At 42.8% G+C, this 22,752-nt stretch overlaps 1 protein-coding gene across 3 annotated transcripts in view; it reads right to left on the bottom strand.

Moving 5' to 3' along the window:
- Window positions 1-22,752, bottom strand: part of MDN1 (midasin AAA ATPase 1) — a 165,461-nt gene that overhangs the window by 21,653 nt on the left and 121,056 nt on the right. For all 3 annotated transcript variants that reach the window (XM_026511808.4, XM_057311195.1, XM_057311196.1), the window contains 21 exons: window positions 22,263-22,424; window positions 21,774-22,047; window positions 20,806-21,041; window positions 19,958-20,053; window positions 19,211-19,305; window positions 18,771-18,892; window positions 18,086-18,232; window positions 16,900-17,009; window positions 16,215-16,288; window positions 15,414-15,606; window positions 14,565-14,724; window positions 12,583-12,729; window positions 11,927-12,053; window positions 9,778-9,883; window positions 8,674-8,789; window positions 7,279-7,764; window positions 6,797-7,023; window positions 6,059-6,214; window positions 5,720-5,889; window positions 4,185-4,346; window positions 1,898-2,035 (listed from right to left, as the gene is read on the bottom strand). In XM_026511808.4, coding sequence (XP_026367593.2) covers window positions 1,898-2,035; window positions 4,185-4,346; window positions 5,720-5,889; window positions 6,059-6,214; window positions 6,797-7,023; window positions 7,279-7,764; window positions 8,674-8,789; window positions 9,778-9,883; window positions 11,927-12,053; window positions 12,583-12,729; window positions 14,565-14,724; window positions 15,414-15,606; window positions 16,215-16,288; window positions 16,900-17,009; window positions 18,086-18,232; window positions 18,771-18,892; window positions 19,211-19,305; window positions 19,958-20,053; window positions 20,806-21,041; window positions 21,774-22,047; window positions 22,263-22,424 — 3,504 coding nt within the window. The remainder of the gene's footprint in view (window positions 1-1,897; window positions 2,036-4,184; window positions 4,347-5,719; window positions 5,890-6,058; window positions 6,215-6,796; window positions 7,024-7,278; window positions 7,765-8,673; window positions 8,790-9,777; window positions 9,884-11,926; window positions 12,054-12,582; window positions 12,730-14,564; window positions 14,725-15,413; window positions 15,607-16,214; window positions 16,289-16,899; window positions 17,010-18,085; window positions 18,233-18,770; window positions 18,893-19,210; window positions 19,306-19,957; window positions 20,054-20,805; window positions 21,042-21,773; window positions 22,048-22,262; window positions 22,425-22,752) is intronic.

The raw sequence follows: 22,752 nt of genomic DNA, 5'->3' as shown, positions 1-22,752 counted from the left end.
AGGTTTCTTCATGTAAATTGTTTTTAAAAATCCATATTTAAAAGAATATGCATTCTTTTAAAAAAGAATATGAATTCTTAAGAAAAAGAAGGATAAAAAATTCAATCTTATTATATTGTCCACGGTTTTAATATTTTTATCACTTTGGTCTCTCATAGATAGTAACTGAACGTAATTCTGTTCACTTTTCCTTAAACTATATATTCCTATATACTCTAGGTAATATCTGGGGCAGAAAATTCATGATTGTTCTCTTATTATGGCTGGATTTGAAAAGTGCTTTTTAAAAATACAAGCATAATAAAATCCCATTAAAAGAATTCTAAGCAAAACAGAAAGAGTAAGTTTCCCACAGCAACACCATCCTCCAAAACTCCCAAAGAAATTAGTATCAGTGACATTCTGGTCCATCGTTTTATTCATGAATATATCTAGGACATCTGTAGCAATACCTGTCTCCCAGCATCTTTTTAAACAAAAAAGCCTCATTGTTTTACAAACTGTTTTTGCAATCTGCTTTTCTTTTCTTTAAGTTTTTTTTTAAAGTAATCTCTACAGGCAATGTGGGGCTCAAACTCATGACCCCAAGATCAAGAGTTGTATGCTCTACTGACTGAGCCAGCCAGGCAGCCCTGCTTTTCTTTTTTAAAATTAAAAAATGTCCCATAGATATATTTCCATGTTGATACACATAAATCTATCTCATTCTGTCTAACTTATAGCACTGTTCTGCAGAGATGGTATCATAATTTAAAGAATTTCCTCCTGATAAATATTTGGATCCTTTCACAATTTTCACCATTACAAGTAACGCTACAGGGAACATCCTCGTACAAAAAACACTCCTTCATACACCTATTTCTCTTTGACCCTTATTAGCATTTCTATCAGAAAACATGGAATTCCTAGGTCAAAGAATATACACAATTAAAATTTATGAGATACTACCAAATTGTTCTGATAGCTTTTATCCCACTTAATGTTTTTTGCTTTGGATTGCACTTTTCTATTAAGTTTGCAAATTTTTTGCTTTAATTTTTTTCCACGAGAAAAGTACTGTTGATGAAGTTAAATTTGAGAAATACAGAAAAGCCAAATTTTGAAATGTATGTGTATTAAACAGAGCTCTACCACATCAACACTAGCATCACTCTTTTGGCTTTTCTTTCCAGTTTTCCCCTCAGAGGATGAGAAGAAGTCTGAATTGGTTTGCTCCTTTATTTAGCTATCACAGTAGCTTAAATAAAAGTTTATGGTCTGCTTTAGACTTAGAATATAGGTGCTAAAAAGAAATGCCATTATCTCTAATTTTTTCAAGTCACAGTTGATAAATCTAAATGACTAATAATAGTATGAAAAAAAAAAAACCTCCCAAATGAGACAGGCATTTAAAAAAGCAACACAACAATCTTAGCCCAAAGCATCTATTCCAAAAACATTCTTGATTCCAACCAAAAGAGGTTATAGATTAAAATTTTTCAACAGGTCTTATAAACATACAATAAAAGTTCTCAATAGTAAACACTGGCATTTAATGCACTTGTTAGTTAAAATAGTCAAATTTTTTTATCCTTAAATGAGCCACTACCAAAATTACTCTAGAAAAATCATCAGCAAAGACCTCCCGATTTAAAATAAAAATGTTTTAAATCATTTCCCTCTCAAATTATAGCCATAACTAATGACTGAGCTGCAAAGTTCCTTTCTGTAGTCCTTTAGCTTTTTATTTATACCTACTCCCTAAAGCTTTAGTATTCTTAGGGCTCCGTGGATCACAGTTTGAAAACCATTAACCCAGTAAAAAACATTTGTGTGTAAAACTTAATATTGAAAAGAAAGGGAAAAGGGAGTGAGTTTCTGTACACTGTGTGCATACTTCGGGCATGTGAAAACATACCTGGTCTTCATGTTCTATCTGGTCACTCACATCTTTCACGCCCTCACCTTCCCCAATTCCACCTCCCTCATAGTCATGGAACTCAGTTGCTCCCTCTCCTGCTGAATCTTCCATGAATTCTTTGGGCAGGCAAAATCCCTTAAAAATAAAAGAGCGAACAATTAGGTACTAAAGCAATAAAAGACAGGAAAATAATTGTTTCAGCTTTTCTCTAGCTCAGTATTTTCAATCTGATAGAAACATATCCAGCAGATCTTTGACATTCTTTTCCTCCTTGCTGATAACAGTTACTATGCAGGTTCAAAGCTTGACATCAGATTGAACATGTCAGGTTTTGACTTTGTCGAGGCCCTCTGGTGTGTAGTAATTTCATTTGGAAAGACAAAAACCTGAATGAATTATACTAGGATAGTATTTAGGAGCAAGTCACTGAGCAAGGGTAGAACCTCTCAGTGTCTATATCCCAAAGGGATTTTGTCCTTCTTTATTTACTTCTCAAATTAGTAAGCCTGAGAAGAAAGAGGAGGGAGAGAACACTTGTAGCCCTGGAGGTACAGCAACTTGAAGCAGATGCCACAGCGGGAGAGTTCCTTTTTACTTCAAAAGCTGAAGAAAATTTGGTGTGATGCACAAGTAAAATGTTAATTTTAAATTAAAAAAAAAATGCCTCCCCTCAACTCTGAGGTAAAACCGTTACTCCTGGAGTATGTGCCGCATCTGGCATTTTCTGCCAAGGCACCTGGCCAGCATGGGGTCAAGAACAAGATCAGACAAAGAAACACACATGAAGGGTTAAGAAAACAGTGTTTTGTGTTAGAAAATAGTTTGAAAAGGAAAATCAACTACTAGCATGTGGGACAAAAATGAACAGAAAAACAAGTAGAAGAAAATAGTGGTTCTCAATTAGAAATTTTATCAGACAAGCTGTCGTTATTTGTCAATCTCAGTATGAAAAAGTACTAAAAAAATCAGCTGCCAACTAACAAAGAATTAAGATCCCAAACCAGTCACTGATTGTAACTTAGTTACACAGAAACAGCTTTCTGTGGATTACATGTTGTAATTTCAACCTAGATCTATCACCTTAGCACTGAGCGTAACCTACTCTCAATTTCCTTCAGGACTACTCAGAAAGGATATGAATACAATTTGGATATGACAGGTCTTCTTAGAATGTTGATGCAAAAATATGTCTTGGTTAACTTACCTAATTTTCCCATTGAGCTACATGGTTTTAAAATAGGTTTTTTTTTTTAAATTTATTTTTAAAGTTTTATTTATTTATTTGAGAGAGAGGGTGAGAGATCACGAGCAGGGGTGGGGGAGGAGAGAGAGAAGCAGACTCCCCACGAAGCAAGGAGCCCAATGCGGGACCTGATCCCAGGACCCTGGGATCAAGACCTGAGCCAAAGGCAGATGCTTAACCGGCTGAGCCACCCAAGGGCCCCTAAAATAGGTTTAGGTATGGGCAGAATACAATGATATAGGAGGAGGGGACACCACTACAGTAGCTACATCTGGAACAGCCAAAGGGCTCCGAACACTTTGCTTATATCACAACCCCCACACCCCACCTCAAAGCACAGGCCAAAGTCATTCTAGAGCCTGTCAGACAAGAGCAAGAGCGCAAGTGGACAAATACGGCTAACCCAAATCTCAGGGCACCCTCACCATACATTATCCTGCCACTGTCTTTTGCACACAGAGTATCTTCCAAGGAGTGATGGGATATGACACTGGCTCAGTGCCCATTGGATAGAGGGAGCAAATTGGACTCGTTCATTTATTACTCAACAAATACAAATGTTTATCCTCTAATCAGAACTAAGAACTCTTGACTATTTACAAGAAGGCTAGACCCCATCTTCAGTTTGTAAATTCCTATCTTCCCCAAGTGACTCTCACCTGTATTATACTTAGATCTGGAGAAAATCTTAGAATACTAAGAAAATCAAAACAAAACAAAGTATATATTCAATTAAAAGTAGTTCTTACAAAAATGCTAAGGAGTGTAGGCAGATCTCATTTTACAAAGGAGGAGACAGGCTCAGGACAGCCTCTGGAGTCTAGGGAGTCCATCAGTGGGGGACTTGGCAGGTTCCAAGACCTTAGTGGAAACAGGCATAGCGAAAGGGTGTTGGACAATGCCCTGAGAAATCCACAGGGAGAGCAAATCACCTCCTGCTATTTGTGAAAGTCCCAAAAAATGCCTGGCAAACCCCACACTAATGGGTCTGGAGTATTTGGTACTGGCTGCCAGAGTGTGCTCCCCATGAACAGTCCTTACCTCCTGGGCGAGCTCTGTGAAGACCTGGGCAAGCACAGACAGCAGCTTTGCAGTGCTACGGTGAGTCGCCAAAGACATGGTCAGGAAGAAGAGAACGAGGTCTGAGTACCTGGAGAGCATGGGCACCAGACGCACCAGCAAGCAGCAGGACTGGCTGAAGACCTGCGGGGCGAAAAATCACAAGGCCTGCTCACACTACATCACGGGGACTGGGTTTCCTCTGCGGTAATACAGATGTTCTGCGACTGCACAGCAACAATCGTTGCACAACACTGTGAAGGTACTAAATGCCACTAATGGTTTTATGTATATTCTCTCTTACGCACACAACCACACACGCACCCCTCCACTCTCTGGTATTTCTTCCTTGTTCACACAAACCCTCACAAAGTACACTTTAAATTCTGTCACTTAAGTTTCATTTAGTTAACAAGGTTTTTTGTTTTTAAATAAGATGTTTATAAACGAAATCTATTTGGATCAAAGTCGGCACTTGGAAGCAATGCTACAGACTTACAATGTCCTACGAAATAAGTTACTTGTCTGGTCTATATGGACATAGCAACTGCCCTCTCTGCTGGCTTGTTGTGAAGGGAATGGTGTTTGCAGGGTGTGGCCATTCAGCCTTAGTTGACAGCAGCAACACCCACATTAACATCAAACACCCAGGACCACGTGGTTGGGTATGAAAGAATCCCAAGATACAGACGTAGTGAAGAGAAGGGTCACATGCACCCCAATGTTCATAGCAGCATTGTCCACAACAGCTAAATCGTGGAAGGAGCGGAGATGCCCTTCAACCGCTGACTGGATTAAGAAGATGTGGTCCATATACACAATGGAATATTAGCCATCAAAAAAATGATTTCTCAACATTTGCTGGAACATGGACGGCACTGGAGGAGATAATGCTAAGCGAAATAAGTCAAGCAGAGAAAGAATTACCATATGGTTTGACTCATTTATGGAACATAAGAAGTAGGAAGATCGGTAGGAGAAGAAAGGGAAGAAGAAGGGGGGCAGGTAAACAGAAGGGGGAATGAACCATGAGAGACTATGGACTCTGGGAAACAAACTGAGGGCTTCAGAGGGGAGGAGGTGGGGGAATGGGATAGACCGGTGATGGGTAGTAAGGAGGGCACGTATTGCATGGTGCACTCGGTGTTATATGCAAGTAATGAATCATTGTACTTTACATCAAAAACTAGGGATGTACTGTATGGTGACTAACATAATATAATAAAAAAATATTATTTAAAAAAAAAAGAAAGAAAGAATCCCAAGATAACAGATACTCTGGATGGCTGGCATTTTTTCATCTATGCATCTTACTACTGTAATCCTTACCTGCTAGCAAGCCCTAAGCTTTTCAAAGTTTGTCAGTGAGGTTTACGTGCATAAAGAAATCAAATTCTTAGTGATTTTTGCCACAAAGGTCTGCTCTGGGACCACCCACACAGAGCAAAGTGAAATCCAGTCTGCCTTTGTTCGGCCCACTCCAGACAGCAAGAAGCTTACAAACAACCATCGGTTACCGTGTTCTTCGCTGCTATGCCATCCTCGCCATAAGATTTCAGCCGCTCCAACAGCTCAGAGACAGCAGAGATTATCTTCTGCACATGCAGAGCACTCACGTCCGCCCACAGGTCATCCTCTAAGAGTTTTGTTAGATGTCCTGACTGCAGTCTCTCACAGCCTGCTGCCTCTTTCATTCACAGAAAAGGAAGACATGATGAATAACACAAAATAAACCCTTTCATCTCCATTCATCCAGTCGTCATTCCTAACATTGGTCCTTGAAAATTTAGCCACAAAAATAAAATTAAAAAATTAAATCAAGTATAAAAACAGTTTTGGCCTGATTTCAGACATACCATCCTCTTCTCGTGGTCCTGTTTGGTCAGTGTTCTCCTCTGTCTTTTTACTGTTTCTTTCTGCTAAGTTCTGGATGGCACAAAGGATGGCCCGGATGGCAGCTTCCACTCGCTCTGAAAAATCTTCCACAAACCCTTCCTCCAACATTTGGTTTCCTAGTAAGTAACATGGTGCAAATCAAACAAAACCTCCAATCATTGGCTTCAGTGCCTCTGGAAACCATTAACAATCCGCACTTGTTATTCTGGCCAACGGCCACCCGCCAAGCACCTACTGTGGACGAGCCACCACATCAAACTGCTGGACACAAAGATGGAGACAGACCCCTCGTCTAGATGAACCTACAAGATTTTATTGTCTTTTGTTGAAAGTTTCACTGGAAGAATGCCAAAAATATGAAACTAGTTAAGATGGTGTGTATAAACACCAACTCAGCTCACGTATCAGCCCTCAGACTCCGTCTAAGAGAGAACGGTCGCGAACAGCGAGTGAGCCTGTGCTGCCTCCCCACGCACGTGCTACAAAGTGACACGATCAGTTCAGAGGCAAGGTACTCAAAGAAAGGAGGCAGCAAGAGTTAGGAGCTGTGGGTTCCAACCACACCTGCCTGTCCTAGAACCCTGGACGGATACGTCTGGAACAAAACATAAAGTGTCTTTAGGGTAGTCTAGACTTAAATCTACAGGACATCACTTCTACACTGGGCTTTGACCCCCTCGTCGAATGACAGTTCTTACCGCCTTGGCTGCCTAAAGCAAGTAGATGTGTCTTCCAGGCAGTAAACTCATCCGTGGCTTTATTGATTTCTCCTCTTAAATATTCCAGGCTCTGAACTAATGCCATTTGTTGATCTGTTTGTTTAACCTCCCTCCCTGGAATAACGAACAAGGACTCCAGGCCTTGCAAATGAACCGACATCTGGGACAGGCAACTCAGCCCAGAAGAGCAAACTTCAAAATCCTTCCTGCAACAGAAATGCCACAATGTTGACAGGAAGGGGCTACACCCTCCCTCCAACCACTAAAATGTAAGCAGGGGAAAATTTACTGTATCTCAAGATTTACAGCTAGACATATGCCACAAAGCACCATGAAGGTCCACAGAAAAACAGAGAACTGAAGTAAAATCCCTTTCATCCCAATCCTTTTTTACCACATTACTAAACTCTAAGCAAGCACCCGAGCACGCAGAGGGACAGTAAAGACATAAACACACTCACCAAGAATGAAAGAGAGTCTCACAAGACTGCTGCCTGATTTTGTCAACGTCAGCTTTCACTGTTTTAATGGTTTTCAGCATCTCTGTTAATCTCGTAGTTGACTGTTGCCAAAGCTGGTCCTGTTTCCGCATCCGGCAGCCAGAGGGCAGCTGATTTCGAGGTACTGGGGATGGGTAACTCAGTTCTGATGGGATGAGGTCCTGTGCTGCTCCGGAAAGCCACCCCTTGGTGAGCTCTGGTCCCTCTGGGTAAGGGGCAGAAGGCTGACCCTGTGCCTGGGCCTCGCCTTGGCCGGGAGTTGGCCCTGCACAGGGGCAGCACTGGAGGAACCAGGAGAGCTGCTCAAGCAAGACCTGGCTCTGCATGGCCAGGTGCTGCAGCCTCTCTGTCCACTGCTGCACACCATCCTGAGGGGGGAAGGCCACGGGGTAGACCAGTGGGCCAGTCAGCCTGCCGTGAATCTCCTGCACACAGCCGAGGAGGTTCCTGTGCCGAGAAATCCATGGGGAAAACACACGGCACCTTAAACTGCGTCACCATGGTTTTTTAAACAGTAACTTATTTCTGAACAAAGGGGCTTTTTCACATAATCAAGAAGGGAGGATCCCCCAGATAAGAAGTCTCTTGAAATGCCTTTTAAAATACTTAAACACATCTTTCTGAAGACTGAAGGAAGTGTCTTTAGTCTTTCACAAGTGTCAAAACTCACTGCTTATCAACTACCCCCTTACAGCTTTTTCACACCCAACATAGTCACACCACTGCAGTGATTTCAACCGTTATTAAAAAAAAAAAAAAATCTTGAACTGTAGTATACTTTGTTAGATAAATCCCTATGAGTAGAGCAGAACAGCTGTAGACAAAGTGATTACGGCCTGGAAATACTACCTCTCGGTCAACAATCCATTCAACAAACTGATGACAGCTTTCCTAACTGTCCTCATCTTTTAAATCTTTTAAATATTTATTTCCACTGAGAGGCATCCATGTATGACACTCAGGAAATTGCAACTCTGTAATCCAAAAAGCCTAATGAATGGAAGCAGTCTCAAACAGGATCTGTGCCCACAGACAGATACTCCAGTACCATAAACTCGATCCTGTCACACAGCCTGAGGGACTGTCAACCACAAACCCCCTCTATCCAGACCCAGGTGTACTTCAGCCATGGCAACTTCTGTCTAATTCGGCCCTGGACTCATTCCCCAGGGCCTATTCTACCAGGAGGTGCTGCCAGAACCACGGGGCAGAAGCATAGCACCAAAAGCAAGAGGCAGAGCCAAGAGAAACTCCACCTGCATCTTTGGGCCTCAAATTTCACTTCATAATTGAGAGCTGACCCCCACGATTCTTCCTAATTCCTGCCACAAACCCAACTAACTAGTTAGCGGATACCTGAGGAGAATCCACTGCTCAGTCAGCGTGGTCAGGGAGCGCCGCTGTCGGATAAGCATCTTCATCAAATGTGCCGAGAACCCTCTGCATCGCTCAACGTTGCTCATGCCCAACTCCTGACAGGGGAAGAAGCAAGCATGCCAAGGGGGCTGCTGGCAAACACCACCACCCATGCAGGTGTCACAGGAAAGCCCGTTCATCCAATACTCTCTGGGGAAAGTGCCCCTTGCTTAGATACGATTGGGGTATATACTGCAGTCTAAAAGCAACATATTCATCTTTTTGAGCAGTGCTCCTCAAATTATGCTTCCACAGATCATTGATGTTCCATGAACAGGAATTACGTTTAGGGGCTCCTGGGTGGCTCAGTTGGTTGGTCATCTGCTTTCAGCTCAGGTCGTGATCCCAGGGTCCTAGGATCGAGTTCCACATTGGGTTTCTTGCTCAGCGGGGAGCCTGTTTCTCCCTCTGCCTGCTGCTCCCCCTGCTTGTGCATACTCTCTCAAATAAATACTTAAGTGAATAAAATCTTTAAAAAAAAAAAAAAAAAAGGGAACTAGGTTTAACATCAAAAGTAGTGGTCTTTTCTCATTCACAAAGGGAAAAAGACCTGAAGATGGCATTCTCAACTTGAAGCTTTTCTTACATAACTTTTTTTTTTTTTTTTAAGATTTTATTTATTTATTCGACAGAGATAGAGACAGCCAGCGAGAGAGGGAACACAAGCAGGGGGAGTGGGAGAGGAAGAAGCAGGCTCATAGCGGAGGAGCCTGATGTGGGGCTCGATCCCATAACGCTGGGATCACGCCCTGAGCCGAAGGCAGACGCTTAACCGCTGTGCCACCCAGGCGCCCCTCTTACATAACTTTTCTTATGCATCTGGTCTTGTTGGCAAATGTAGCAACAGAATTTATGATAAAATGCTCTCTGATTAAACACAAAATTACACTGATTTATATTGTAAGTTCAACGATATTCTGCAAAAAGCTCAGTCACTTTCAGTAATGGACTCCGATCACTTGACAAGACCGGAGAACACTGCCCTGAAGGAAGAGAACAGGAGCTTTCCCTGGGCCCCTGCAATACAGAGGTTCTATCACCTACCTTGGCAGGAGCTGCTAAGGCTGCACTAAGCCTGGCGTGCCGTGCAAGAGAGCGAAAGAAATATTTCTGGCATCCATCCCATGACGATGAGATTTCTGTAAGCAGCCTGGAAAAGAATTCAACATGATTTGCTTTTTTTTTTTTTTTTTAAGATTTTATTTATTTATTTGACAGAGAGAGAGACAGCTAGTGAGAGACGGAACACAAGCAGGGGGAGTGGGAGAGGAAGAAGCAGGCTCCCAGCGGAGGAGCCTGATGTGGGGCTCGATCCCAGGACTCTGGGATCACGCCCTGAGCCAAAGGCAGACGCTTAATGACTGAGCCACCCGGGTGCCCCTCAACATGATTTACTTAATTGAAACCACTATTTCCTACCCCAGATCCTGAAGATTCAGAGATTGGTATTATTTAGTCACAACCAAAAGTCAAGAGTGTGAATAGATTTATTTCTGTGAGGTCTCATTCAGTCAGGCACTCATCAATCCTTTATGCAAAGGATGTATTATATACTTAGCACTGGAAGTACAGTGGGGAAATAAATGATGATGATAATATAGTTTCCTTAATGAAAACTTTATAACTATCTTAGGAATGGGAGCTAAGGGTCATAAATCCTGATGCCTATAGGGGCCAGGCAGATAATATAAATGAGTAAAAACAGCCAAGCACAAAATAATACATGCCAATGACAGCTGACCTCAATATGGAAGAAGCAAAAGGGATTGCTAAAGACCATAGTGATCTGGAGAGCACGTGTCCTGTCAAAAGCAGGGAGCTACAGTTTAACTTTTGACTGCATGGGAAAATAAACCCACTTGGCCAAATCCTCCTGAAAAACTGAAATCCAGAATATTTAGGTAAAATTTCTACTTTTGGGGTGCCTCCTAGCTCAGAAGAGCATGCAACTCTTGACCTCAAGGTTGTGAGTCTGAGCGCCACATTGGGGATAGAGATTACGTAAATAAATAAAATTTTAAAAAAATTTTCTACTTTTTACAATGTTGTGTTGAATTAAAATTTAAGGCACTGAGAGGACCACTGAGCAAACAAAATACAAATGTATGCATACCCAGCTCGTGCCAATCATCATTTATAACCACCTCTGCCACAGGTATGAACATAGAAATAGCTCTGTCTCAAAATTTATAGGTTCTCAAATTCAAGAATATATTAGAAATTATAAAGAACTTTTGTATAGGGAACAGTTACAAATGTGGCCACTCTCTCACAGATTTTCTAGCTGTGAATTCAAATCAAGTGAGGAGACCTCAGTAAAATCAAAGGACCAGGGGGGAACGCCTGGGTGGCTCAGTCGGTTAAGTGTGTGCCTTCGGCTCAGGTCATGATCCCAAGGTCCTGGAATCGAGTCCCACTTTGGGCTCTCTGTTCAATGGGGAGTCTGCTTCTCCCTCTACCCTTCCCCCCTGCTTGTGATCTCTCACTCTCTCTGTCTCAAATAAATAAAATCTTAAAGAAAAAAGAAAGAAAAAGAAAAGAAAATCAAAGGACCAAAAAAACAATGGGAGAGGTGAATACAAGGAGGAAAGGAAAAGATACTTAAAAAAAAGGGAGGGGGCACCTGGGTGGCTCAGGTCATGATCTCAGGGTCCTGGGATCAAGTCCCGCATCGGGCTCTCTGCTCAGCGGGGAGTCTGCTTCACCCTCTCATTCTCCCTCTCAAATAAATAAATAAAATATTTTTCTTTCTTTCTTTCTTTCTTTCTTTCTTTCTTTCTTTCTTTCTTTCTTTCTTTTTAAAGGTGGGGGGTGCTGGCTAGCTCAGTTGGTAGAGCATGCAACTCTTGATCTCAGGGTCATGAATTCAAGCCCAATGTTGGGTGTGGGGCCAACGTGGAGGGAGGGAGGGAGGGAGGGAGGGAGGGAGGGAGGAAGGAAGGAAGGAAGGAAGGAAGGAAGGGAAGGAAGGAAACGGAAAGGAAACGGAAAGCAAGAAAGACAGAGAGGAAAAGGAAAATCAAAAAAAATTATCTCTTACTGAATGCTCCCAACATGCCAGATCCCAAGCCAGGCACTTTTCTAAATGTTACCTATACAGCAACACTAGGAGAGAGGGATTCTATCTCCCTTTTGGCAAATAAGGACATATAGACTTAGATGACTTGTTCTATTTATAATTTAAAAAACAAACCCAGAATCAGCCTCCTGAGTGCTGCTGACTATAGACAATGCACTCCGGATTTCTAACGGGTGAAGATGAAGCATCTCTTGAGGGTTTTTTGAACGGGCCCAGGCAAGACCTTTGCGATATGACAAACCTAGGAAATAAATAGCATGTGTTTAAGAAACTCAGAAGAGAATGAATGTGCCAGGCCCCACCCTCCATTCCATCGCCACTGCTCCTCAAAATAAAGTCCTGGGATCAGCCCCGGAGCTTGTTAGAAAGCAGGCTGTGCAGCCCTGCCCTGCACCTACTGAAACAGAACCACTGCACTCAACGAGGTTCCCCGAGTCATTTGTACACACACTAGAGTTTGAGAAATGTTGCTCACTAAGCGATGTTGAAAGGGTGGGTGCTGTACAACATATGGTGATGAAAATAAAGCACAGTTTCTGAGAAACCTCATTACAAAACTGTGAAAATATTTGGGAATCACAAATGGTTCATCAGAGGAATTTCCTATGTGACTGAACTCTCAGAAAGGCATTTCAGAACCTGGCCTACCACCTTCTGTTTCCCACCATCTCAAATGTCTTTAGAAATTTCCCCCAAATCACTCACGCTGTTTTCCAAAACCCCTAAGAGCTGGTCATCATTCTGCATCAGGTTTCAAGCGAGACCCTTACCAGTTTTTGCAAGGTGTTGAAAGAGGTCTGCTAAAGCTCGCTGCTTCCGCAGGAGAATGTGCTTGGCTTCTGACCGCTGCTTCTCCTTCTCTGCGGAGGGCTCCACCTTTAAGCTCTGTAGCTCGCTCACACAGGAAATGACTTCGCCTGAGGAGAAAACGAGGCAATACTGAAATCTCAAGGGCTTAGACACGTGTTAAAACTGATACTCAAGACCCAGGACTTTGAAGGAAACAAGAACTAGGTGACATTCATCTTTAAGGCTCTGATAACTAGCACAGTCCCTAGCATTGTGTAAATTCTAAACTAAAGGAATCAAGATGCATTGCAATAGAAAATAAAAACGCATCGATTACATCTCTCTCAAAAACAAACAACCCAAATAAAAGTAGTTATGCTTTTTTTTAATTTAGGGGTTTATAATCAATCAGGCAGAAAGCACTTGGTGAGCACTGTGTGCAGCAATTTCTACTAAGAATTTAAATCATCTGAGACAAATTTCCCATATATATGATGCATACTGAGGTCCTATCCTGTACCTCGTTGGTAGATGTTCCCATACTCTGTACAACTCCAGAAGCGCCGATTTCTAGCTGCTTGGAGATGCTCAAAGAGGTCTAGTCACTTTCTAAAGTCTATTCAGCTAAAGAATGGACCAGAAGAGAGGACACGAACCCTGGCCAAAACAACTCTGAAGCCCAAGTTCTTTCTCCAGCATCGCACTGTCTTGCTGAGTACTCACAGGTACCTATAACATGAGGCTACTGCCTGCCTACCACAGGCAGTGTTATGGGCTGTGCCCCCCAAAAGTCATGTTACAGTAGTCCTAACCGCCGGTGCTTCAGAATGTGACTGTATTTGGAGACAAGGCCTTTAAAGAGGTAATTAAAGTAAGATGAGGCCATGTGGGTGGGCCCTAATCCAACCTGACTGATGTCCTTAATGGAAGAGTAGAACACAAGAGACCATGTGAAGACACAGAAGGAAAACAGACATCTACCAGCCAAGGAGAGAGGCCTCAGAAGAAACCAAACCTACGAATACTTTGATTTTGTATGTTTAACCTCAGAAAAAAAATTAATTTCTCTTGTTTAAGCCACCCAATGTGTAATACTTGCTAAGGCAGCCCTAGCAAACTAAAAAGGGCAGTCTAGCCTTCCACAAAAGAGCAAGCATACTGCATACCATTATACAGACATTGCAGGAGGTTAGAGAGTTCTTTGCATCACAGAGTGGGTGCCTTTTCCAGAAGTACGTGGAACCTCCTATGTACCCTGATCATCAGGCTCAGGCGGGCAAGGTCATCTTGAGAACAGATATTACTAGGCTATTATTCTAACAAGTTTTAAAAATAGAGAGTCCCTGAGATCAGACTGTAGCCTCACTGAAAAAGGACCAGTCTCACTCTGATACCACACTCACTGGGGGTGAACAGGGGTGGGGACAGTGGTGAAAGGCTCCCAAGACCTCTATCTATTAAGTTCTGGAATTCCTTCCCCAGCCATTTCTGTTATATCACAGAGTAAATCTTGGCTCTCAGCTTCCCTGTGCGAGGACGGCCAGGGAGATGAAACTGCTATGCCTCTCCACAGGGAAGGCAGAAGAAGAAAACTGTGGATGAATCTTCTCCTTTAACTCAAGGGAGACATTTTGAGAGGCAGGGATAGTTTACAGATTCTGGGAAATCCATCTCTCCAACCAACGAGAGCTGATATAGACGAGGCTATGGTAGAAAATGGCATAACATAACATTAGCTTACATGAGAGGAAGACAAGATGAAAATTAAGATAGCTTGTGTGGTCTCAGCTGGCTCCTGCATCTGGGCTCCATTAGTTTTTAGCCCATTTGTTTATTTAAGTCACTGCTCAACATATTCAAGAGATCAAAAAAGGGCATATGTAACAAATTCCCACCCTCTTGGGGCACTGGGGAAAACACAGAGAGGAAACCCCACCCTCTGCCCCTGGCTGCCGGCACCCACCGGTGAAGTGGTCAAGGCCCTCCACTAGGTGAGGCAGGCGGCTTTCCTTCATCAGTGTCAGGCACATCTTCCTCATTCGTTTCATGAGCTTCGGCAAGCGACGCAGCAGCTCCCCCTCCGAGGAGAAAGGAGCACCCTGACACTGTTCTGGAATCACAGCCTGTGAGAGAGCACAAATAAGATGTGGGTGCTAAGTTTATTTGATTATACTCATCAGCTCCTGTTTTCTGTCATGCTGATCAAAACTTTGGATTTGCTATTGATGACAACATAGGAGTTTCAGGGATTCGTCCCTGTGGCCAGCATCCCAGAGCTCCTTACACCTAAGGATATGATGTGGGAAGACACATCCTGTAACAAACCTGCTCACCCAAGGTCTCCATGACTGTTACATTTTCTGGAATTTCGCAAGCCAACTCTTAACTGTTGGTGCTTGAAACTGGCCATGATGAGAGAAATAATACCATGGCCATCAGCAACCACTACAATCAACACATCACTGCACACACTCACTCTCTGTGCAGCAGTTTCATCATGGAGCCCAAAGGCAGCTTCAGTGCCATAGTCCTCAACTGATGCTTTGAGTCTCCTGTCACAGGTAGATGCAATCTTCACAGGTAAGCACAATACTTATTTCTCATAGGTGACATTAAACTTTCGGCACTGGGATTGATGCTTTTTGCCTTATTATGCAGCAGTGTCAAGGAGACATACAAATACTCTATTTGTCCAAAGAGCAAGATTTCAAAGGCATTCCCTTGCCTAGTTCCAGGGACACTCCTTACAGAGAAAGCACAGATCTCCCCTGACTGGCAAAGGAATAAGTAAACACCACCTCCCAAGGTCTACCTGTGCAGCTGCCGGCCGGGCTAGCAGGGTCTCCTTCAGTGCCTTGTTCAGACTCTGAACAGGGGATGCCTCACTGGTGGCTGCTGGCCACGACAAAAAATCAGGCTGTTCCTCCTTGTCACTCTCCACCAAGGATGACCGGCAAGGTTCACTCAGAACAGCTTCAAATTTCTTCATGAATTTAAAGAGAGTCCTGGCCCCACGGAATGACAGATGAAGAGGGAAAAATGGGTGGAAAAGCGAGGATATGTAAAAATGGCATAAAGCATACACACATAACTTAATAACCTATACATTTGTATACATGAACTCCTTAGATACTCATAACCATCATGTTTGTTTTTAAGGAAAAGTAGGGCAGGTTCTGTCATCTTCCTTTTCTAGAAGAAAAAACTGAAGCCAGGAATGTGGGATCACTTCACCCAAGGTAAAACAGCTAGAAGGAGACAGAAGATTCAACCCTTCTATAGTGCTTAGCCTGCTTTGTCTCAAAGCATAACAATTCCTTTTGCATGCAGACTTTGCTTTGGGTGGTAGGGATGCTGTTGAAAAGCCACGCCAAAACAATCTAATGCTTCATAACAAGTTCAAGACAACACTAAGTCAGACCACATTAACAATGTAGTCTTGCTACCTAGCATACAAAAGTTCTGAGATTTGATCACCCCCAATTTTTTCTTTTAAGTAGGGCTTGAACTCATGACCCTGAGAGCAAGACCTGAGCTGAGACCAAGAGTTGGACACTTAACCGACTGAGCCACCAAGATACCCATCACCCCCAATTTTTAAAAAACAAATTACCTGTGTGTCTTTTCCACAGATTGTTTAATGGACCAGAAGCTGACATCATTCCACTTGGATATTTTAACAAATTCCTGTAAGATACATGAAGATCCAGGAATGGCTTTATAAAGCTGGTATCATTCTGCTTCTTTCTAAATCATCTGTTTGCTAAAGACCAGAGCCCACTCCAACCCGAATACCAGACTGTGCACCAGTAAATAAGTAAAACAAGTTTAAAAAAGGAACCACGTATTTCCCACAAAGCAATGAAAAAAGAGTGCTGCCATAATGAACAGATCGCCTGATATGTATTCCATTTGTTGGTTCCACAACCACTGAGAGTTATCAAAAGACAGGGTCCTCCTTTCCCCCAGGGCACCTCGATGACACTCAACACTAAATAGCACCCCCCTGAGGTGGAAAATCAGCCTGGGCAAGAGCAGGGGACGGCGCACTAACAGACGTATGTGGCAATTCTCTTGAGAAGCCTTTGACAAGGGCCATTCCACTAACCCCTCGCACACTTGGACAGGTGGGTAATGGAGGCAATGCCACAATCCTGCCATCCTACCTGGCAGCTGCAATGCTCTCCTCCGTGCCCCAGAGCCCCCTGCCTCATAGTTAAATGGATAAAAGAACAGAACTAAAAACAATTTGCTGATTTTGTTCTCCCAAGAGTCATCATGACAGTTGCTCATCTTACTTTAAGTTCTTTTTCAAGGGGCGAACGAAGTTCCACAATTTTGGCTTGGACCCGGTCAAAGAATTGCTTGTAATAATGGTACAGATTCCACAGAACGCTGCAAAGTGCATCTGGAAGAAATGAAAAGGAAACAAAAATACCACACCTGCCGCATGTGCTACCTGCTAACTTTGGGCTCCACATTTTAGTGCTGCTCCTTCCTCCTCACCTTGAGGCCCTGAGATGACAGCACAACATTTCACAGGCAGATTATTTAACAGCTCACTGGGGAGCCTGAGTCTAGCGTTCCCAGAGAGGCAGGCAGGCTGTCAACACTACCCCATTTTGTCATTTCATTTCAGCTTGTACTGAATTTTGCTGCACTTTTGTTCTTAAAGACAGTGACAGTGTATTCAGATGTTCCACTAAACACAATTTCAAACCCTTTCTCAGAATCTTACTTTAAGTAAGCAGAAACTGAGCCTGTTTTAAAAGACGGCATATTAAGAGGCTCACCCTGACTGCTCATTCACATACAATCTATAGTCCTAGTTTCATTTCTTCCACTTAGGTGTGGTCAGGAACAGTAATTGACAGTGTTTTATGTGCAGTTACTTGATACAGAGCAGAGCTCTCACTAGATCAAAGAATCTAATTATGGTCTGGCCCAAGCAAAAGCTTAGCAGGACATCTAACATTGTCTAGACAGAAAGATCTGCAGCCTCAACATACCTATTTCTAAGATCTGCATTTGGCAATTTACATCTGGCAGAGTCCACTAGTTAGGGCTTCATTTAGAACCAATTTATATTTTAATGTTGTTCTCTGTATCTAATGTGTATCACTTCAAAGTAAAAGATGATTAAAAGTGTCTCATTTAAAATCTGGTATGCAAGGGCACCTGGGCGGCTGTCAGTTAAGCGTCTGACTCTTGGTTTCAGCTCAGGTCATGGTCTCATTTTTTGTGGGATCGAGCCCCACACAACACCTTGCACTCAGTGTGGAGTCTGCTTGAGATTCTCTGCCTCTGCCCCTCCCCCACATGCTCTCACTCGCTCTCAAATAAATAAAATATTTCTAAATAAGTAAGTAAATAAATAAAACCTGGTATGTAACAAGATACCTCTTATGGAGAATTCAAAGCCTAACCCATTTAAACAATGCAGTGTACAAGTAAACACACACACACACACCCCTCCCTCCTTACCCTTTCCTTCAACTTGAGGCATCAACAAGACATGACAATGGAAAACCAGTAACATCTGAAGTCGTACGTGGAATTCTCCCAGTGAGGATCCTTCAATAAATGCTTGTAACGTGCTGACCAGCAACATCAGGGTCATCTGTTTGTCATCTTTAGAGATTCAAAGGGGAAAACATATGTACCTGCAACCATCACTCCATATTCATGACATGCACGTGATCTACTACACGGTACGCTAAGGGATGGCAGGTAAGTAGAGACCACAGAGTGAAGCTTTGAAGCAAGGAGCACAGGTAAATTCCAAGCTGATATAAAAACAACACCTGCACTCAGGATATGTGTTAAATGCACTCACAGCAAATTATGAAACTGAATTATAAGGTGTTTGTTTTAAGCATGAAATGAAAACACTTTTAATTCAAGCATGTCAACTACTACCTAAGAAGAGAAATCTTCATTTTGACTATTCTTGGATATAGAGAATAAGGAAACCTTATCTTATGACCAGCTTTCTAGAATTTGGACAAGTCACTTACAACTCTGAGGAATACCATCAAGTCAAACGACATAGCCCATGTAAAAGCAATGTTGCCAGAAGACATGGGAACAGGTAAACCCCACACTCTGCAGCACTCTACAATTAGCCTGCAACATCTAACTACGCAGGGAATTTATGGACAGGTGTTACCTTCCTGCTCCTCTGTTTGTTCCTGCATGTGCTTCTCAAGCATCTGGTAGATGGAGAACCAGTGCTTGGTGGATTTCTCAGTATGGCGCTTCATGGTATTATCCAAACTCATTGACCAGCAGCTGAAATGTGAGAAGAGGCCAAGCAGGCATTTAAGGAAACCCATTTGAAAGATCTGAAACCACTGAAGCAGAAGCTAAACATTCACTATTCTTTCCTCCCAAGTAGACATAGAGAAGATACCTAGTTTGCTGCCTTGGGGAGGTATGCCGGTGTCTGCTCTCAACTGAGATCATTTTAATGCCCTGCTTTTAATTCTGTGATTAATAACTGAAAAGCATATTCTCGGTCTTACTACGTAAACTCTGCGGAAACAAACTATCAAATGTCCCTACAGCGTAAGTTCGGGAGAGGATGGGAAGTGACAGAGTATCACTTACTTCAGCTCCAGTTTACGCCAACGAATGATCATCTGACTGACCAAATCAAGATGTTTCCGCAGAGACAGAGCTCGACTCGCATTCTCTTCCCAATCCTAAAAAGCAAAGATAAAATTTACTATGGCCATTATTCAATCCCTTAATCACCTCCCGCCCTCAAGAAGATCTTGGACTTTTTGTCCTTGAATGAAGACCACTGGGCCCCTAAATAACTTTTATGCCAATTTACCAATGAGTTTACATCCAATGCATCAAGCTTCAAGTTGTTTCCGGTCCCCTGACAGAACTTCAGCAGAGCCAAGTTTAGGCAAAAAGCAAAGGATTTAGGGAGCTGAATCTGAATTGCTATTGTTAGACATGTGACCCCCTCCAAAATGCAGAGCCCAAATGTGACAATCAGAGAAGAATCAGATACTTCCGAGGCTGTGAGAGGACCAAGGGGGATGACATGCACAGGCATGGGGCTAGTCTGGTAGCCCACCAGGAAGCTTGGGTCGAAGGAGCCCTCAGTACCAGTGGACGCTGTATCCCCCCCTTGAGAACAGGGGAGGCAGGTCCCTCACATGTCCCACAAGGCAATGGCTTCACCTGTAATGATCTGACCCCATGCCAGAAAAACCAAGGAAGCTTATCCCTCTCTCCAACCCAAACTATAGCTTTTTGTCCCTCTAACAATAACTCTGCCACAAGATAATCTTTTTTCAATTGACTAGAAACTAAAATGAAGAAGAGAGAGAATTATCTTACCTGTGCCTTTGCCAGAAGGATCTCTAAGCCATTCAGGAACTTTGAGATGGGACTGGAAAGTGGAAAACTACGAATTCTATTCATTACAACCAGCAGCTACAGGAAGGAAGGAAGGAAGGAAGGAAGGAAGGAAGGAAGGAAGGAAGGAAGGAAGGAAGGAAGGAAATAAATAAATAAATAAATAAATAAATAAAAGATCTCAGCATCTCTGTGGGAATATCAATCACGCAAAGTCACAGGGTACTGAGGAGAGACCTGATGAAAGTTTTATGCAAAGTCCCTGCTTCACAAGCACCTGTGAAAGCCATGGAGGAAACTTCTAGGACTGTGGACCTAAGATAAACACTTTATCTGCATTACTCTAGAAAAAAACAGGGAGTTTGAGAAGATAATTGGTTTTTTTTAGTAATCTCTACAGCCAGTGTAGAGCCAGATTACTCTCACAACCTAGAGATCAAGAGTCACATGCTCTTCCGACTGAGCCAGCCAGGTGCCCCAAGATAGTCTCTCTTAATCACTCTCCATTATAAGAATTATTACAAAATTGGCTGAAGACTACAAGTGAGGTCTGAGTTAAAACTGCCAATCTTGAAAAAGCCAGGCCTTTGCTAATATACACAGGTATCTGAATTTTAACATGTGGACAGCAAACAGTGACCAACAAATAAAATTAGCAGAATCCCAAACATCATTTATACAACAGCAGTACAAACTGGTACGTCCATCCTGCAGTGACTAGTGTCCCACTGAAGTGGGGTTCTGAGAACCTTCGTTAATACACTGAAATGTGCACATGAATGCCTCTAGAGACCATGTCCTCAGGGCTCCCGCCTCACAGGCTGCCCTACCTGTTCAAGGGCCGGGTGTTCCGGCCAGTCCTGCAGCAGCTGACTAACAGCCTCTGAGAAACCTTGAAGCACAGGTTGACAATGCCTTGCTTCTGGGACATTGGGGTGCTGGTAGAAGTCATAGGGCCCATCAGGCTTCACCATCAGATCTGAGACTGCCTCACCAAAGAGAGTGTTATGGGAGAGGGTGCAGGCCAAAAGTTGGCTGCCCAAGAGTTGGTCATTCAGCTCGGCTCCTAGGAAGTTAACAACATCATAGTAGTCAGTAAACTCAGTAGGTTGAGCTATACAGAGATGACAAAAACATGCTCAGAAATAATGGACTACCGGAACTAATGAAGATATTTCAATGCCATTCATGCCCACAGCAACATGGGCCTAGAGGACTAGGACCCTAATATCAAAGGGATACCACCAAATCTGACAAGCTTCTCGGATATACGGAGGAACTCAGATACTTAGCTGTTATCAAGAAACTACAGTTTGGTTTGATGGATTCAATTTCCTAGTTTTGGGGGCTGTCTTGGTAGGCAGAAAGGAAATTTAAAGGCTCTTTCCCAACAGCAAGGAATAACTCATGAGATCATACAGGAAACTGAATCAAATGATACTCGGTAAGATTAATTTCTGAATTCCCAGGCTGCTCCCAGGAATACGTGATTTGAAAAGCACCGAAACCATTAGAGGCAAATTAGAAATAATACTGAGGAACAAAACCATTTAAACTAAGTCCATATCCTTATCTTTTTAATCCCTGCACCCCAAAGTATTCAAATGATAAAAATCCAATACTGCAGAATTCTAAATCAAGTTTTTTGAAGTAGCTTGAGTCTTTTAAGCTAAGGAAACTCCCTCAATAAGGAATTTAGCAAAAAACAGGGAGGTAACTATTTTAATTGTTCCAGAAGTAGCAATCACATTTATTCATTTTCATTTCCCAAGAGTATAACAAAAGGAAACTGTCGTACCCATGAGAGGGTAGAAGTGTGTTACAAGAGATGCCCCGGTTTGATAGCAGGACAGAAACAGGCCAAGGTAATGCTTTGTCTCGTGTGGTGGCACAGTCTGTTGGTACCAGAGGGACCGAGCGAAGCTGAGGCACAGCTGCTGGTGAATCAGCATCACAGCCTGCATTGAGCTCTGGGAGAGGAGGGCAGGGTCTGTGGTTGCTCCCTCTTCTTGTCCATCTGAAGCTCCCTTCTTCTCTTCCAGTGTTGGTTCTACCAGAATATCTGCAAAATCCTGTCAGTAACAGCAGAGCAATTGAACTTCTAAAAATCAAAATCCAGTTTTAATCCAAAAGAAAGGGGGAAAGATGGAGTGCGAACAATCAAGAAAATGAAGTAGTGACTTACATAAAGATATAGTAAAAAGAATGATTACAAAACCATTCAAAGGTAACACAGGTGGTATCAAGGAAAATTATCCCAAAACAAACCCTGTTACCACCACCCAACCTTTTCATGAAGTGGGAACTGCTTTCTGAACTCCCGTTCTTCCTCCTCCTCCTCGCTCAGGGCTGTCCTGGAGTTCCTGCTCCTGCATCTGTAAAGGCTGCTTTCCTGCTCAGCCTTCTCTTGGGCTATGCGTTCCTGTTCATCCCACTCATTGATAATTTCCTGAAAAGTTACACATTTGTAAGGAAACTTCTTTGTCTTTGCTGAGGTGCTTAAACGAACAAAGCAAACCTTGTTATCTCTTAATTTCTCATGATAACAAAAGCACCATGGCTCGAAAACAAGTAAACACCAACATCCAAGAAGCTAAACCCCAGGTAATAGAGAGCAAATAAACTGTTTTCAAACTGTGTATCTGTAGCATCCCACTTCCTAGATTCCCCCTTGCTGTACTGCTACTTTTTCACAGGTGTAAAACCTGGCCACAGTATAGTTAATGCCACTGGAACTTCCTGTCAGGAGTTACTGATGTTTTGTACTAAGGACAGGC

Source organism: Ursus arctos, unplaced genomic scaffold, assembly GCF_023065955.2.
Source record: "Ursus arctos isolate Adak ecotype North America unplaced genomic scaffold, UrsArc2.0 scaffold_13, whole genome shotgun sequence".
NCBI classification, from domain to species: Eukaryota; Metazoa; Chordata; class Mammalia; order Carnivora; family Ursidae; genus Ursus; species Ursus arctos.
The sequence above is the reverse complement of the archived record's forward strand: the minus strand, read 5'-3'. Positions and strand labels throughout refer to the sequence as shown.